This window comes from Hemiscyllium ocellatum, chromosome 14, assembly GCF_020745735.1.
Source record: "Hemiscyllium ocellatum isolate sHemOce1 chromosome 14, sHemOce1.pat.X.cur, whole genome shotgun sequence".
In the NCBI taxonomy this organism is placed as follows: Eukaryota; Metazoa; Chordata; class Chondrichthyes; order Orectolobiformes; family Hemiscylliidae; genus Hemiscyllium; species Hemiscyllium ocellatum.
In genome coordinates this window covers 2,937,886-2,956,049 of record NC_083414.1, presented here as the reverse complement: position 1 = coordinate 2,956,049, position 18,164 = coordinate 2,937,886, and the positions used below count along the sequence as shown (strand labels likewise).

The window sequence follows — 18,164 nt, the reverse complement described above, 5'->3', positions numbered from 1 at the left end:
GAATGGTGCAGCAGGAGAACATTCAGCCCAGGCCTGTTCTGTGGAAAGGGCAGAAAGTGTTCATGAGAAATGTTGTCGGATCAGCCATCATCCTATTGAATGGTGAAGCAGGCATGAGGGGCTGAATGGCCCACTTCTGTTCATATTTCTTATGGTCTTAACTGCTTGTATGATCAAATTAATTTCACTTTTCCATAAATTCTGCAAGTGCTTCCTTTCCCAGTGTTTCTCCAATTCCCTGCTGAATGTTCCTATGCCCTGCCCTTTCAGGCAACACATCCCAGATCTCAACAAGTTGCTGCTTAAAATTTTTTTAATCATCTCCCTCTCTAGTTTCTGAGCCAATTCTCTTCAGTCTGCAACCTCTGCTTTAATAAAAAACACAATTACATTTCTATAGAGCCTTCCACACCTTTAGGACACCCTACAGTACATCACAGAAACAATTTTGAAATGTAGTCATTATGATAACATGGAGTCAATTTCCACTTAGCAAGATCCCATTGTGTAACTGGAGTCAAGACTGGGAGGACAGGTGATTGGTGGTAAACACAAGAAAAGTCTTGGTGCGCTGCCTTTTAGTTATACGTTAAAGTGAACAAATATGTATCGGAATCCTTTCCACACAGAAATTAGAAAAAGTCATGGGACCTCTGTGAGTATGAGCTAAAGGTAAATTGGTCCATAGGACTGCTCGCTCATTGGACAGAGATGACTGGTGATGGTTTAACCGGAGGGTCACTGTGCCTCAGGCAAGGAGCGAGATTGAGAAGGAGAGTCCTTCAGGATATCCTCAGCCTCTGCAGGAACAGAACCCACATTGTTGGTGTCACTCTGCATCACAAACCAGCCGTCCAGCCAACTGAGCTGCCCCTGACCTGTCTCTGCATTTCCCTTCCCTCTTCAACCAGCTTTGCAATGTGTTCCTCATTAAACAATCAAGTACTAAAACATCTTGTTGGTATTGACGCTGCTTACCTTTCGAGAAGTGAAAATTGCCGACATTGACATCTGAGGCCACAGCTGTGAACGATTCCACTGGCATTGAGCTGGTGGACAGAGGAGGAGACAAACAGATTAACTCAGTCCTGTCCATCTATTACTGACCCCCTGAAAGGGCACAGAGTCACAACCTGCAATCATACTGTACCTTTAACATCAGGTGTCTTGGAATATTTCAGGAAAAGAGAACTCAATCAAGATATGATACAGAGTAGTACACACCATTTCTTAAGTAAATGGCCAAAGATTCAGAGAGATAAGTTTTAAGAATGTTCTGAAGCAGGAGAGTGAGATGGATAGACACAGAGGTTTAAAGCGGGAATTCCAGAACTCAGGGCTCAAGCAGTTGAAGGTTTAGCCAAAGGCGCAGTGACAGAAATCGGGAATCTTATCCCCACCCCAGGGAGAAATGAGCCTTATAAATGTTGTTGGCTGGTAGGTGTGACAGCCCGGTGCCCTGATGCCCAGGCAGAACCCATTCTGGCCACTCTCTGCCATTTTGGTCTGGAGTGATCATGCATTGCCCCTGGTCTGTCAGTCTCAGAACCAGAACACTCCCACAGTGACCCTGCACAACTGTGATTGCTCAGGAGGTTTAAACTTTCAATGGGTAATGACCACGTCAGGAGACCAGCATGTCTAGATCGGTTTGTGGACATTTTCAAACAGTTCCAACTTCCCGACCTTAATAATTATCCAGAAAACATTAGCGGGATGAAAACCTGTTCAAACATAACTAATGATAACACCAAACCCTGAAACAAACATCTGACCCAACACTCTTGTCCCCAACACCCGAATGCTCAACCTGATACACAAAACTGTGACCGAAAACAACACCCCGACCCATCCCCCAACATCACACCTGCCCACCCCTAAGCTATCCACCTGGCATCATACCCTTTCCTCATCCACACGTCTGGCACAGCACACCCTACCCTTACCCACACAACTGGTACCATACCATACCCTCACCCATACACCTGGCACCATATCTACTCTCACGCACACACCTGGCACCGTACCTTACCCTCACCCATACACATGGCACCAATCCCTACCCTCGCCCACACACCTGGCACAGCACCACACCCTACCCTCACCCACACACCTGGTACCATACCTTACCCTCACCCACACACCTGCAACATTCCCTACACTTACCTACTCATCTGGCACCATATCTACTCTCACCCACACACGCAGCAGCTCCACGCTTCCTTGTCATCTTGGAAGTTATGACCACCCCGACGCCCACTCCTCCCCAGTCTCACATACCTACCTTCTCTGCACAGTTTATCATCCTGACTTTGGATCCATTAACCGCAGATTGTGGCAGGTCCAGGTGTTTCTGATGAGGTGCAAATAGGAGGTTCACCCCCAGAAATGCAAAGCTCCCGAGGAAGGTAAGAAAGAGAAGGGCAGAGTCACAATCTAATTGTGATCAGAGCCCCTTGGAAAACCTGACTCAATACATCTGCCACCTTAGGAACATTCTTACCTTGGGTTCTTGTGCCCAATTTCACGGTCAAAGCTTCTGCTGTTGACGACCTCTGGTTTCCACTCCGTATCTGAGCAACAAGAGTTCATGGTTAAAGCTCTGGCAGTGAAATGAGTGAGTTTCTGATGAATAGCCAGTGGCTATTTGCATTCCCGCAATCCCATAACCCTCTGAGGTCCCCGAATTCTGGCCCCTTGACCATCGCTTCAAGGTGATGGCCATACCTTCAGCTGCCTTGCCCTGAGTCTCTGGAAATCCCTTCCCAAACCTCTCCAATTCTCAACCTCTCCTTCATGAAGTATCTGTCTGTGCATGCGTCTCTCCTTCAGGAAGTTGTTCCTCAAAACCCTCAAGAGAACAGAAATAACAGAAGTAGGCCATTCAGCCCCCTGAATCTGCTCCACCGTTTGCTAAGATGATCTGATCCAGATGGATCCGGGCGGTTCAGTGGTTAGCACTGCTGCCTCACAGCACCAGGGACCCGGGTTCAATCCCAACCTCAGGCAACTGACTGTGTGGAGTTTACACATTCTCCCCATGTCTGTGTGGGTTTCCTCCGGGTGCTCCAGTTTCCTCCCACAGTCCAAAGATGTGTAGGTTAGGGTGAATTTTCCCTGCTAAATTGCCTAACATGCTAGTGTTAGGTGCATTAGTTGGGGGAGATGGGTCTGGGTGGATTACTCTTCGGAAGACAGTGTGGACTTGTTGGGCCAAATGGCCTGTTTCCACACTGTAGGAAACGTAAATTGATCTGCATCCTGTAACCAAGGTTCCTGCGTACATAGGTAGGCACGTAGGTGTGTGTGTACAATCATGGTCCTGACTTCACTGAACATGGCCCTCAGAGGCTCCCCCTCCATAACCAGTACGAAATTTAAAGGGGGACGCTGCCCATAACCATCACCTCTCCATTTGTCTGTCTGTGCGCACGTCTGGGCATGAGTGTGTCTGTGTCCGCCTGCATGTCTGTGCACACCCGCGTGTCTGTGCACGCCCATGTGCTTGCGTCTGTATCTGTGCAAGTGTGTCTGTATCTGTGTATGCATGCCTGCGTATCTGTGTCTGTGTGTGCGTGTGCGTGTGCGTGTCTGTGCGTTTGCGTGCCTGTGTCTGCACGTGCGTGTCTGTGTCTGCTGTCTGAGTGTGTGCGTGTGTGTCTGTGTCTGTGCGCCTGTCTAACTGTGTTTCGAGCCAACCTCCACTACACTCTGGGGAAAGAAAGAATTCCAGACTCACAGAGAAAACATTTATCTTCTTTGAGGATTACAGAGATGAGCCATGCAGCGATTCAGCAACAATTAAACTCCCTGTTGACATGAACCAGTATTTATTCAACAATTATCAAACTTCCTGGCATCACATCATAGGGCAGAACGCTCCCATCTTTGAGACAAATGCATCGCCTGATTTAACAGCGAATGCTTCCGCAGGCGATACACTAGCACTGAATAAAACAGCAACTCAGGCTCTGAACAACTGGCACTTACTGTAGGAATACCTTGTCTCAATCTTCTTCTCACCATCTTCTTCATAGTCCCTTGGAATAAAAATGTAACAATTACATTTGTCACACACATACTGCACTTGGAAAGTTCAAATCCATGAGATTGAGGTCGCCTTTCAGGCCCCTACCCCTCCAAATCTCTCTGCTTTCATCCCCTGAATACCTTGGCCAACATCTGGTGGGGTGCTAGAACAAACTCAACGGCTAAATGGACTACTTCTGAGCTACACTGAGTCAAGGCACAGGAGCAGGCCAATCAGCCCATCTGGTTCATGCTATTGCTTATTCTCCAAACGGGTTGCCTCCCAGCCTATTTCACCCTACCCCACTGGCAAAGCCTCCTATTCCTTTCCCCCATGTTCATCCAGCTTCCCCTTCTATGCACCTAAACATTATTCATCTCACTCAGTCATTGTGGGAGCCAGTTCCATATTCTCATCGCTCTTTAGAAAAAGAGATTTCTCTGGAATTCCCAACTGGAATTGTTGCTTATTCAAAACGTCTCTTGAGAAGTCTTGTTGCCAACAGATTGACTGGCAGTTAGGAATCCTGGGATGGCAGGACTGACGAATGAAGAGGGACTGGGATTGGTTACAACTACATTCACTGGGGTTTAGAGGAATGAGTTTTATGAAAGGCAAAACGTGCCTGACTAATGTCTTAAGAGAGTTTCAAGGAAGTCTCGACCAGAGTGGATGGAGGAGAACCAGTAGATGTGTTGTTATTGGACTTCCAGAAGGTGCTTGACAATGTACCTCACAAAAGATGGCCATGAGTGCTCACGATGTTGGAAGGATAGAGGACTGGCAAATGGATCGGAAACAGCGAGTGGGGATAAGGGGCTCTCTCTCAGGTTGGTGACCCATGACCAGGTGGTTCTGCAAGGATCATCACATACATTCCCTCATGAATATATCTGCTCACAATATATATTCATGACTCGGACAAATGCACTGTATTTATTGCAGCCAAATTTGCAAAAATAGGTGGAGAGACAGATAACAAGAGGGATACAAACAGTTTACAGAGGGATATTGATGGATTAAGTAAGTTGGCAAATGAAACATAATGTGGGAAAATGCAAAGTTGTTCATTTTGGGAAGGGAGAACAAAAGAACAGAATATTATTTAAATGGAGAAAAACTGCGGAAAGCTGCAGCACAAAGAGATTTAGGGGAACATGTGCACAAAACACAGAAAGCTAACGCACTGAATGGCTTACGCCTGCCCCTATTTTCTGTGTTAAGAATGAACCATATCACAAACAGTACAGGCCAAGCCAGGTATATAAGGAGATCTTGTGATTCAGTAGGTAGTGTCCATGCCTCTGAGCCAGAACCTCCAAGTTCAAATCCCATTCAAAGACTTCACAGTCCTTCTAAGCTGTGCAACCATGCAGCTACCCTGAGGTTCCACGCACACCAATGCATTGTCTTCCAGTTTTGTACCTTGCTGCCGCACATAGTCTCAGAATTCCACTCCGCAAAAATAAAATTGAAGGGAATATTGGTCAATAAATAAATTTGAGGGTGTATACATGAGGACCAATGGTCGGCACAACATCGTGGGCTGAAGGGCCTGATCTGTGCTGTACTGTTCTATGTTCTAAATACAATAAGCTTCTAAGATTCACAAAGGACATTAGACCACAAGGTTAACAATTTCATTTGAAAAGTTGATTTTTGTTACGGTGCCTTTTTAAGGGACTGTCACAATTTCCCTTTCACAAAAACCATGTGGATTCTGCCCGATTACATCAGATTTCCTAAATTCCTTACTATAACTGCATCAATTTTAGGTTCCAGTGTTTTCCAGATGACATATGGAAGACTAACTGGCCCATAATTTCTTGCTTTTGTCTCTACACTTTTCTGATGAGAGTAATTACATTTGCTATTTTCCAATCTGATGGAATCTTTCCGGAATTGAATGGAATTTTTCTAAATTAAAACGAAAGCACAATGAAGTCGATCAGGATGTGGGGATTTGTCAACTTTCCCTGATGACGGTGGTGGCTTTAAAGTTTTCGCTCCTTTTCACCTCCTGATACACAATTATTTATGGGATGTCTTATCTTGTCTAGTGAAGACAGATGCAAAATATGTGTTTAATTTATCCACTATTTCCTTCTTTTGTACTTCTAAGTAATCAGATTCTCTGCCTAGAATCGCCAACACTTTACTTATCTTTTTTGAAAACCTGCAGAAGGTCTTGCTATCTAAGTTTCTAGGTAGATTTCTCTCATTCCTTTTTTTTAAGTTGTTCTTTGCTGTTTTTTAAATTCTGGCCAATTTTTTGATCAGCCACTGATCTTTGCAGTGATGTACATTTTCAATTTGATACTATCCTTAACTTTCTTAGTTAACCATAGATGATCCATCCTTCCCCAAGAGAATGTCTTCCCCACCAGAACGTATCTTTGCCGAATATTGTGAAATATCTCTTTGAATATCTGCCACTAAACCTCTTCAGACTGATCTTCAAACCTAATTTTGTAGTTCACTTTAACCAGCTCTGCTTTCATATACTTATAACTGCTTGTATTTACATTTACAACACTAGTTTTAGATCTATTCTTCTCTCCCTCAAACTGAATAAAATAATGTAATTATGTAATGATCACTGCTACCCAGGGGAACCTTTTACAATTAGAATCACAGAATCCCTACAGTGTGGAAGCAGGCCATTCAGCCCATTGAGTCCACACCAACCCTTCGAGGAAGGCCCACCCACTACTCCATCCCTGTAACCCTGCATTGCCCATGGCCAATCCTCCTAACCTGCACGTTTGGACTGTGGGAGGAAACCAGAGCATCTGGAGGAAACCCACGCAGACACGGGGGAGTGTGTCTGTGTGGTGTTTGCACAGTCACTCAAGGGTGGAATCGAACCTGGGTCCCTGGTGCTGTGAGGCAGCACTGCGCCACCGTGCTGCCTTTAATGATTAATCTAACTGTACTGTGCCAGGTCTAGTTCATTCGCTGCTACACTCAAGAACATACTGCTCCCAGTAACTGTCCCAAAAATACTTTAGAAACGTACTATCCAGGCCATATTGACAATATGATTTACCCAATCCATATACAGATTAAAATCACCTTTGATTATTCGCAACTTTCTCCTGAGGTATTATTTTTTTTTGTGTGTTTCCACCTACAACATGGTTACACTTGGGAGGAAATACTAAACCACGACCACAAGTGGCTTCTTACTGTTGCTATTTCAAATCTCAAACAGAACTGTTGCTACATCTTGATGTTTAGAACTAAAACTCTAACCTTTCCTGATAAGGGAACCAATGCACTCCAGGTATCAAATGAGTAAACCTTCTCAGAATCAAAACAGAGGTTGTTGGAGAAATTCAGCAGATCTGGCAGCATCTGTGGAGCGAGAAACAGGAGTTAACATTTCGGTTTTATTGATCCCTATTCAGAGCCTTCGCTGACCCGCTTCCAATAGACTTACCTCCTTCCTGAAGTAATGACCAATACTATATGCAGCTGGTATCCATAAGCTCCTACATACTGCAGCTGCAATGCATCAACAGCTTTGACAAGTTTATTGTGCTTTGCTTTTCTTTATATTAAGTTAACGCATCTAGTTTTGTGCGCAGTAATATTCGTACTATTCTAACAGACGTGCTAATTACCGAGATTGAAATTCTCTAGTTTGGAAAAGTTAAACAGAAGATACTGACCTGCCACTCAACTACCTCCCCATTACTTTTCCATGGGATACTGCCAGGACTGGCAAGGCTGGCATTTATTGCTCATCTCTATCTGCCCTTAAATTGAGTGCCTTGCTAGACTGTTTCAGAGGGAAGTTGAGAGTCAACCAATTGAAGGCTCAGTGGTTAACACTGCTGTCTCACAGCACCAGAGACCCGGGTTCAATTCCAGCCTCAGGTGACTGACTGTGTGGAGTTTGCACAATCTCCCCGTGTCTGCGTGGGTTTCCTCCAGGTGCTCTGGCTTCCTCCCACAGTTTAAAGATGTGCAGGGCAGGGTGGATTGGCCACGATAGAAAATGTAGAGTTAGGGGGATAGGGTAGGGAGTCTGGGTGGAATGTTCTTCGGAGGGTCAATATGGACTCGATGGGCCAAATGGCCTCCTCCATGCTGTAGGGATGCTATTAAAAAAAATTGCGATGGATTTGGAGTCACGAATAGACCCAGGTTGGGTAAGGATAATAGATCTCCTTCCCTAAGGGGCATCAGTGAAGCAAATAGGTTTTTATAACAATCACTGGTGGTCACCATCACGGAGATGACTTTCAATTGCAGATTTTATCAAACAAATGTGTTTTGGGATTCGAACCTGTGTTCACCAGCGTCACAGCCACTCAATAACTAACCACTCTGCTGCCACCTGCCATCATACTTCAAAAAAAATTCATTGGCTGTAAAGAACAAGGGGGGGGGGGGGTTTTAGGAGATGGTAGGTGCTATAAAAATGCAGGTGGTTCAATAAAAGCTCCATGCATGAATACAGCCATCTCGACTGACACTGACCTGGAATCGCCATATTCCACCCACTGGTACATTTCCACACGACGCTGCAACTTCACCACATGGAGAGAGATCCCATAGTTTGGGTCATAAAGTGGCTGTGGGAAAGGTAAACACAACAGGGCTGTGAGCAAGGGGCACCTCAGGAAGATTCCTCAGTGGATGGCGAGGACCAGTGAGCCCGATGAAACACAAGTAGACATGTTGCAAAACAGATAGCAACTACAACAAATTAACTTTACGGGTGGCATAGTGGCTCAGTGGTTAGCACTGCTGCCTCACAGCACCAGGGTCCTGGGTTCGATTCCACCCTCGGGCAACTGTCTGTGTGGAGTTTGCATGTTCTCCCCGTGTCTGCGTGGGTTTCCTCTGGGTGCTCCGGTTTCCTCCCACAGTCCAAAGATGTGCGGGTCAGGCAAATTGGCCAAGCTAAATTGTCCATAGTGTTAGGTGCATTAGTCAGAGGTATATATACACAGGGCAGGGGAATGGGTCTGGGTGGGTTACTCTTCGGAGGGTCAGTGTGGACTTGTTGGGCCGAAGGGCCTGTTTCCAAACTGTAGGGAATCTAATCTAATCTAAATTGTTCAGTTAGCACAAATGAAAACAGTAACAGCATCCCAACCTGCTTCACGGCAGCAACCACCCAAAGCAACATCAAGGGCAAACCAGTTAAGGAGAATCTGTGGTTATCATGGGGGAAAATGTGAAATTTTAGAAGGGAGAACTAAAGAACAGAGCATTATTTAAATAGAGAAAAACTGCAGGAAGCTGCAACACAAAGGGACTTGGGGGGAAATTGTGCACAAAACACAGAAAGCTAGCACCCAGGGACAGCAGGTAATCAGGAAGGGTCATGTGATGTTGGCCCTTATTTCAAGGAGTTGGAGTATAAGAATAGGGAAGTGTTACTGCAACTGTACAAGGGGCTGGGGAGACCACACCTGGAGCACTGTGAGCAGGTTTGATCTTATTTAAGAAAAGATATTTCATTACAGGCAGTTCAGGGAAGGTTCACAAGGCTGATCCCTGGGATGATCCCTGGGATGGAGGGATGCTTTACGGGCAAAGGTTAAACGGGTTGGAGCTCTACTCCCTGGAGTTTACAAGAAAGCCAGGTGTTTCATCGAAACATATCGGATTCTTTAGGGACTTGACAGGGTCAACACTGAGAGGATGGTCCCCCTCATGGGAGGGTCTGGGACCAGGGGGCACAGTCTCAGAGTAAAGGGGAACCAATTTCAGACTGAGAATAGGGTTGAGTGTCTCTGGAACTCCTTACCACAGAGAGCTGCGGGGCAGAGTCCATGTAGATATTTAAGGCTGTGTGAGAGAGTGTGCAAGAGAGAGAGAGAGAGTGTGTGAGAGAGAGAGAGAGAGAGTGTGTGAGAGAGAGAGAGAGAGAGTGTGAGAGAGAGAGAGAGTGTGAGAGAGAGAGAGAGTGTGAGAGAGAGAGAGAGTGTGAGAGAGAGAGAGAGTGTGAGAGAGAGAGAGAGAGTGAGTGAGAGAGAGAGAGTGAGTGAGAGAGAGAGAGTGAGTGAGAGAGAGAGAGAGAGAGAGTGAGTGAGAGAGAGAGAGTGAGTGAGAGAGAGAGAGAGATATCTTGATCACTTGGGGAAACGAGGGTTACAGGGAAAGGGCATGAAGGTGACGTGAGGGATGTTGGATCAACCAGGATTCTACTGAATGGTGGTTCAGGCTCAAGGGGCTGAATGGCCAACTCTCCTTTATGTACGGGACGTACCTGGGCAATTTCCCACATTAGCAGGTAGATGCCAGTGTTGTAACAGCTCAGCTAGATGAGTGGCATAGTCTCCAGTACCATTGCCAGAACATTGTCAGGGGCCATAGCCTTTGTAGTATCCAGTGCCACCATCTTGATATCACATGGAATGAATGGCATTGGCTGGAGCCTGGCATCTGTGAGGGTGGGGACCACGGGAGGAAGTTGAGATGGACTATTTTTTAAGAATCCCTGCAGTGTGGAAACAGGCCATTCGGCCCAACAAGTCCACACAACCCTCTGAAGAGTAATCCATCCAGACCCATTTCCCTACCCTATTACTCTATAGTTACCCCTGAGTAGTGCACCTAACCTACACATCCCTGACCATTATGGGCAATTTAGTATGATCAATTCACCTAACCTGCACATCTTTAGATTGTGGGAGGAAACCCATGCAGACACAGGGAGAATGTCTGTGTGGAGTTTGCACAGTCTCTAGAGGCTGGATTCAAACCCGGGTCCCTGGCGCTGTGAGGCAGCAGCGATAACCACTGAGCCACCGTGCCACCCAACTGCTCACTGAAGACTGCTGTGAAAGCTTCAGCCTTATCTTCTGCCCCAATTTGTTGGGCTTTTCCATCATTGAGGATGGGGATATTTTTGTGAAGCCTGCTCCTCCAGTGAGTTCGTTAGTTGTCCACCAACATTCACATCTGGATGTGCCAGGGCTGCAGAGCTTAGATCTGATCCACTGGTCTTGGGATCACTTAGTTCTTTCTGTCACTTGCTGCTTATGCTGTTTGATGGCTTCACCAGGTTGACACCTCAGCTTCAGGGATGCCTGGTGCTGTTCCTGGTATACCCTCCTGCACTCTCCACTGAACCAGGGTTGATGCCCTGGCTTGATGGTGATGGTTGAGTGGGGGATATGCCGGGCCATGAGGTGACAGGTTGTGCTGGAGTACAGTTCTGCTGCTGTTGATGGATGCCCAGTCTGGAGTTGCTCGATCTGTTTGAAGTCTGTCCCATTGAGCACAGTGATAGTGCCACACAACACGATGGAGGGTATTCTCAATGTGAAGGTGGGACTTTGTCTCCACAAGGACAGTGCGGTGCTCACTCTCACTGTCACGGACAGATGGATCTGCAGCTGGCAGATTGGTAAGGATGGGGTCAGGTATGTTTCTCCCTCTTGGTGGTTCCCTCCCCACCTGCCACAGACCCAGCCTAACAACGATGTCCTTTAGGACCCGACCAGCTCGATCAGTATTCCTGCTGCCGAGCCGGCCTTGGTGATGGACATTGATGTCCCCCACCCAGAGTACACTCTGTGCCCTTGGCACCCTCAGCGCTTCCTCTGAGTGTTGTTCAACATGGAGGATACTGTCTCATCAGCCCAGGGAGGGCGGGACATGGCAATCAGCAGGAGGTTTCTGTTCCCAGGTTTAACCTGAAGCCATGAGACTTCACAGGGTCCGGAGTCAATGTTGAAGACTCCCAGGGCCACTCCCTCCCGACAGTATCCCACTGTGCGGTCACCCCTGCTGGGTATGTCCTGGCGATGGGACAAGACATATCCAGGATGGTGATAGTGGGGTCTGGAACAGCGTCGGTAAGATATGATTCCATGGGTATGACTGTGTCAGACTAGTCTGTGAGACAGCTCTCCCAATGTTGGACTCACTCCCAGATGTTAATGAGGACCACCTTGCAGGGTCGACAGGACAGTTTCTGCTGTTGGGTTTTTCTGGTGACTAGGTCAATGCCAGATAACCCATCTGGTTTAATATTTTTCCTTTCTAGTGGTTGACACAACTGGCCACTTCAGGGGGCAAGTTTAGAGTCAATCCCATTGCTGTGGGTCTAGAGTCACGTGTAGATCAGACTGGGTAACGACAGCAGATTTCCTTCCCTAAAGGGCATTATTGAACCAGATAAGTTTTCACAACAATGCTTCCATGGTCATCAAAATATTCATAATTATATATTTTCAGTTTAATTGAATCACTTTCCACCATCTGTCAGGGTGGGATTTGAGCCCTGGTGCCCAGAACATTATCTGGGGTTTACTCACGCAGTGATAATACCAGTAGGCCATCACTTCCATCTATTTGTCCCCATTACCTCACGAAACTATTTATTTACAAGACAGGATATTCCTCACTCACCTGCAGTGTCATCAGCGAGCCAGTCAGATGCACAAGTTTCCCATCATTTTGAGGTAAAGGAGTAAAGACATCACTCAAGGACACCACCAGAGAAAGACCCTCATTCAGGGAGTTCTGAGTTCTGACACATCTTCCCTGCACAAGGAGTGTTACAGCTGGTTAATATTGGGAGAGGTATGGAGTCAAAATGGGGATAAAGGAAAGCTCATTCACCACAGCAACTGAAAACAGGAAGACAATTTTTTATTCACATGATATGGCTGTCACTGACTGGATGGCAGTCCCAGCATGGCAGTCTCTCGGCGTGGCATGGCCTCAGCCTGTTCTCCTGGTCTTGAGATGATACCAGAGTGGTCTCCCAGCCTCATGAACCTCAAGGTAAAGCCCAGCTTGGTCTAGAGCCAAGGCCTGTGCTAAGGCCCAGTGCGGATTTAAGCCGAGGCCCGGTGTGCCCTGGAGCTGAGGCCCGGTGTGACCTGGAGCTGAGGCCCGGTGTGACCTGGAGCTGAGGCCCGGTGTGACCTGGAGCTGAGGCCCGGTGTGACCTGGAGGCTAGGTGCCAGACTGGTCTGGGTTGGAAGACTCGGGTAAAAAATGAGGTCTGCAGATGCTGGAGATCACAGATGAAAATGTGTTGCTGGTTAAAGCACAGCAGGTTAGGCAGCATCCAAGAAATAGGAAATTCGACGTTTCGGGCATAAGCCCTTCATCAGGATTCCTGATTCCTGATGAAGGGCTTATGCCCGAAACATCGAATTTCCTATTTCTTGGATGCTGCCTAACCTGCTGTGCTTTAACCAGCAACACATTTTCAGCTGGGTTGGAAGGCCCCTGTTCTGAACTTTCATTTCTGCAATGCTGGACCTTTTACTTCTCTATTGTCTAAGACATGGTAATTGAAGAATCTGTACCTAGATCCCTTTGTAACTAAGCTGGTGCTGTAAGTGGCAATATATAAACTGTTCACTGTACTCATTTGAGTACGTGTGACAATAAAGCTAATTCAATGCAATTCAGTATTTACTGCCCGTCCCTAGTTGCCCCTTTCAGAAGGTGGGGGTGAGCTGCCTTCCTGACCCACTGCAGTCCATGTGCTGTAGGTAGACCCACAATGTCCTTAGGGAGGGAATTCCAGGATTCTGACCCAGCCACACTGAAGGAAGAGCAATATATTTCCAAGTCAGAATGGAGAGTGACTTGGAGGGAAACTTGCAGGGAGTGATGTTCCCTTGTACAGGGTTCACGGATTTACAAACATTTGACTTATGAAAGCTCATACTTATGAACACAATCATATAAAGGGAGGTAATTTTATAACCTCAAAATAGGAACATTTTCTATACTTAGGAACAGCTCCCTTACAGTATCCTGCATTGTGTTCCAACTGTGTACAAATAGACTTGGTGAATGGACTCAGGAATGGAACTCATTCACAACCTGAGGATTGTCCATATCTGCTCCCCTTATCCTTCTCGATGGTAATACTCATGGGTTTGGGATATATTGTTTGAAGGAGCGTTTTACATAAACCTGCTTTTATAGAACTATATTAGCATAATAAAAAGGATGTAGGTTTGTTTGCTGAGCTGGAAGTTTCATTTCCAGATATTCCATCACCCGACTACATAACATCTTCAGTGGGCCTCCAGGCAAAACAGTGCTGATGATTCCTGCTTTCTATTTTTTCCCCTATTATGTAAACTAGAAAGCAGGAATCATCAGCAGTGCTTCATCCAGAGGCCCACCGAAGATGTTACCGTGTATGATGACGAAACGTCTGGAAATGAACCTTCCAGCTCAGCGAGCAAACCTACATCCAGAACCTCAACCTGAGCTACAAATCTTCTTAAAACCCACTAAGCACAATATAAAATGTTCCAAGACATTTCATAAGAACGTAAACCAAAGAATAATTGGCACCTAGCAAAATAAAACAGTAACATTGATGACCAAAATCTCAAAGAGACAGTTCTTAATGGGCATCTTAAAGTAGGATAGAGATAGAAAGATAAAGACAGAGAGGGTGGTGAGTCCAAACAGCTGTAGGCATAGCTGCCAAAACTGGAGAGATTAAAGTCAGTGATATTCAAATGGTTAGAATTGGTGGAATGCAGAGATATTAGAGTATTTGGGGGTTGGAGAAGGTTACAGCAAAACAGAGAGGTACAAGTCTATGTGGGGTTTGAACCTGAGGTCACTCTTACAATGAAACTATTGCCAGACTGTGAGCAAATCTTCATTAGCAGACACGGAGCATGGACAATGTTCCTGTTCACTGCACGGAGTGGAATATTCTGGGTTACCACACTGCCATGCTCCTGTGCAGTTTAGTTTAGAGGTAAAAGTATTGAGTGGTAACTGGGACTTGGTGAGGTTTGGAAGAGCTCAGATAGACAGAGGGTGAAAGATAGTGTCATATTGGGGAACACCAACATTTGTAATCACAAGATCACTTTTTGAGTTTAAGTGCAAACCAGGATCTACCTGAAAGAAAATACAAAATAAGGGGTTTGTTTTTTGTGTAACATAAACCTGAAACCAAGTCCACCTGATTATTCATTTAGTCCTCTACACAAAGTCTCAGTGTGACACTTGTGACTGTCCTCATTATATTATCTACCACAATTAGGTTGTAGTTCGAACCAGTTGGTCATATAGAGTCTATTAAATGGGTATCTGTGAGGCAGATGAGATACTTCGACTTGATTATCTGCATTTGGGAGAATGCTGTCTCACAAAGGGATGTGGAGCCAAAGCTTTCATTGTAAAGACATAGGATGACAGCATTTTGTATTTTTCCATAAATCTATAGAATCCCTAAAGTGTGGAAACAGGCCATTCAGTCCAACAAGTCCACACCGACCCTCCGAAAAGCATCCCGCCCAGACCCCTATCCTATCCATGTAACCCTGCATTTCCCATGGCTAACGCACCTAAGCTACACATCCCTCAACACTATGGGTAATTTAGCATGGACATGTTTCTCTGCTCACAAGTCTCCAAATATCACTGTCCCTTGACCTGACTTCCAGCACAATATCATTTTGCACAGTAATTATTTGCATTTCAATACCACTGACTTGTAAATCAATCTCTGAATGGAATCTGATAGTTAACCCACCAACGTCTACATGAGGAACTAGACTGGAGAGAAACATAACTATTTGTTCCATTGCATTTAATTCCTGAAATTGCCTGTTAAACTCATCCTGTGTCACTAAGTCTCTGTCCTTTCTGTGCAGTTCACAGGTCAGCTTTGATGTTTTGTCTGTAAAGAACATGAAGCCAAATAGCCACACGCTGACAGCTCACTGCACTCCTTCTTCATTGCTGGAGTGGCACCCATTCAAGCAAGTGGAGAGTATCCATTACACTCCTGACTTGTACTTTGTAGATGGTGAACAGGCATTGCAGAATCAGGTGAGTTACATACTGCAGTATTCCTAGTCTCTGACTTGCTGTTGCAGCCACTGTGCTTGTATTTTTGTTGCATGATAAGTCCAGTTAAGTTTTAAATCAACGTTCCTCATTGCACATTTTGCAAAAGTCCATCATCTCAGAATCTTCTGTTTGACCAGGTCCCTGCCGTGGGATTTGAACCCAAGATATAGAACATTGAACAATAAAGCACAGTCCCTTCTGACTCAGAAATGAGTGACAGCTACCCGCTGAGTGACAGATGCTGATACCACAAAGATAGCAGATGCTTGCCCAAAGATTAGCATGCAACACGACCTGTGCACCTACCTCATTAGTGAAGAGGAGGTAGAACGAGAAGATAAAGATGAGCACTCCCACCAGCATTCCCCCTGTCGTCTCTCCAAGACGTTCCAGGAATCCCTGCTTCCTCTGATTTGTGATTTTCACATGTTCATCCCTGCTGCTTCCTGGTTGCTGCAAAACCAGAAGGGATATGCTATCATGAATCCTTAAATAAGGACCATCTTAAAAACAAAATCAGGACAGATGAACTTTGTAAATGTTTTCACAGAACGTAGGGCATTACTAGCCATCCTTAATTTCCCTTGAGAAGGTGGTAGTTAGCTGCCTTTATAAATTGCGGCAGTGTCGGTACACCCAAAAACAGAAGGCATTTTATACAATAGTGATTTTCTGGTTGGAATGAGGGCATTACTGACATTTGTTGCCCATCCATATTACTCTGATCCAGTATAATCAATCTAACTGACATAACAGAGGGTCTTGCTGGGCAGAAAAAAAACGACAATCCTGTTGGAATGGGTCTGAAGTCATTTACACACCATCAGTGACACCTCATTTAACCCCCACCCACCCCCAATATTTTAATAGTAGTCCAGCGTAATTTTGATCGTCCTTGGTACTGAACAACAATTGCACCGATTACAAACGAAAGAAAAAACAAAATTGTTGGATTCAATTTTCCACGGCAGACTTTGTATTTGGGTTGTGAGTTACACAGAAGCTGCATTGTGCAGTGTGTTACAATCTATCACCCAGGCAGGTTGCTGTAGCCTGAAAACCCAGGATTAAAGAAACAAGGAGAGAAGAAGGAGTTGGTGGTGGGGGCAGAGTGACTCTGGTTAGCCCCTTTGCATTTATAAAAGGGGGTATCAGATCACACAGTCAATGTGCCAGGGAGGGGGAAACTATCTCCCCCAGACACAAAACTGGACTGAAAGAATGTGGACAGGAGCTTCAGAAACTAATGTGTCCAGTGCCAGCTCAGATTAATAACACCCTGCACATTTACAGGGTAGTTGTAACTTACATTAGGCCTGACCATAGCTTCCCAGCCAATCCCACACTCAGGGCTTCACCTCTATCCCCTCTTACACCTCCACTTCCGGCTTCAAGGGGGTGGGATGGCCGCGCCTGCGCACTCCTGGGAGGTCCTGCGTGAGGGAAACACCCGCGAGGGGTGCTGGGAGATGTAGTCGTCTCTCCGGAATGCTGGGGAATGTAGTCCTACTCACGGGAGGATGCTGGGAGATGGTCGCTTCCCCGGGTCTGTCTGGGAAATGTAGGCCCATTCCCGGGTGATGCTGGGAGTTGTAGATTTCTTCAGCTGAAAACTAGACCCCAGGGGAAGCAAGATCCAATGTATAAATTATTTTATTCACCTGCATCCTCTCAAATTAAACTTATTACACAATTTGATTAAACATAGGAATACAAAATCTTAAAATCATCTCAGGCAGGAGCAGGGGTAGGACATTCAGTCCCTGAAACATATACTGCCATGGCTCATCTGATTGCTTTTATCACAGCAGGTAGTGAAGAAGGCTAATAGCATGCTGGCCTTCGTAACAAGAGAGATTTGAGTAGAGAAGCAAAGAGGTGCTTCTGCAGCTATACAGGGCCCTGGTGAGACCACACCTGTGTACAGTTCTGGTCTCCAAATTTGAGGAATGACATTTTGGCTATTGAGGGAGTGCAGCGTAGGTTCACGAGGTCAATTCCTGGAATGGCGGGATTACCTTACACTGAAAGACTGGAGCGACTGGGCTTGTATACCCTTGAGTTTAGAAGACTGACAGGGGAAAGTGAGGACTGCAGATGCTAGAGATCAGAGCTGAAAATGTGTTGCTGGAAAAGCGCAGTAGGTCAGGCAGCATCCAAGGAGCAGGAGAATCGACGTTTCGGGCACGAGCCCTTCTTCAGGAATTCCTGAAGAAGGGCTCGTGCCCGAAACGTCGATTCGCCTGCTCCTTGGATGCTGCCTGACCTACTGCGCTTTTCCAGCAACACATTTTCAGCTTCAAAACTGAGAGGG

The 18,164-nt window shown here is 45.9% G+C and overlaps 1 protein-coding gene across 1 annotated transcript in view; it reads right to left on the bottom strand.

Moving 5' to 3' along the window:
* Nucleotides 1-17,261, bottom strand: part of LOC132822048 (transmembrane protein 43-like) — a 31,789-nt gene extending 14,528 nt beyond the window's left edge. Inside the window, exons 1-7 of the mRNA XM_060835056.1 lie at nt 17,160-17,261; nt 16,157-16,303; nt 12,410-12,544; nt 8,519-8,613; nt 3,991-4,040; nt 2,504-2,573; nt 979-1,049 (exon numbers count right to left, since the gene is read on the bottom strand). Of these exons, the coding sequence (XP_060691039.1) occupies nt 979-1,049; nt 2,504-2,573; nt 3,991-4,040; nt 8,519-8,613; nt 12,410-12,544; nt 16,157-16,303; nt 17,160-17,174 (583 nt within the window). The 5' untranslated portion in view covers nt 17,175-17,261. The remainder of the gene's footprint in view (nt 1-978; nt 1,050-2,503; nt 2,574-3,990; nt 4,041-8,518; nt 8,614-12,409; nt 12,545-16,156; nt 16,304-17,159) is intronic.
* Nucleotides 17,262-18,164: the final 903 nt, after the last annotated feature.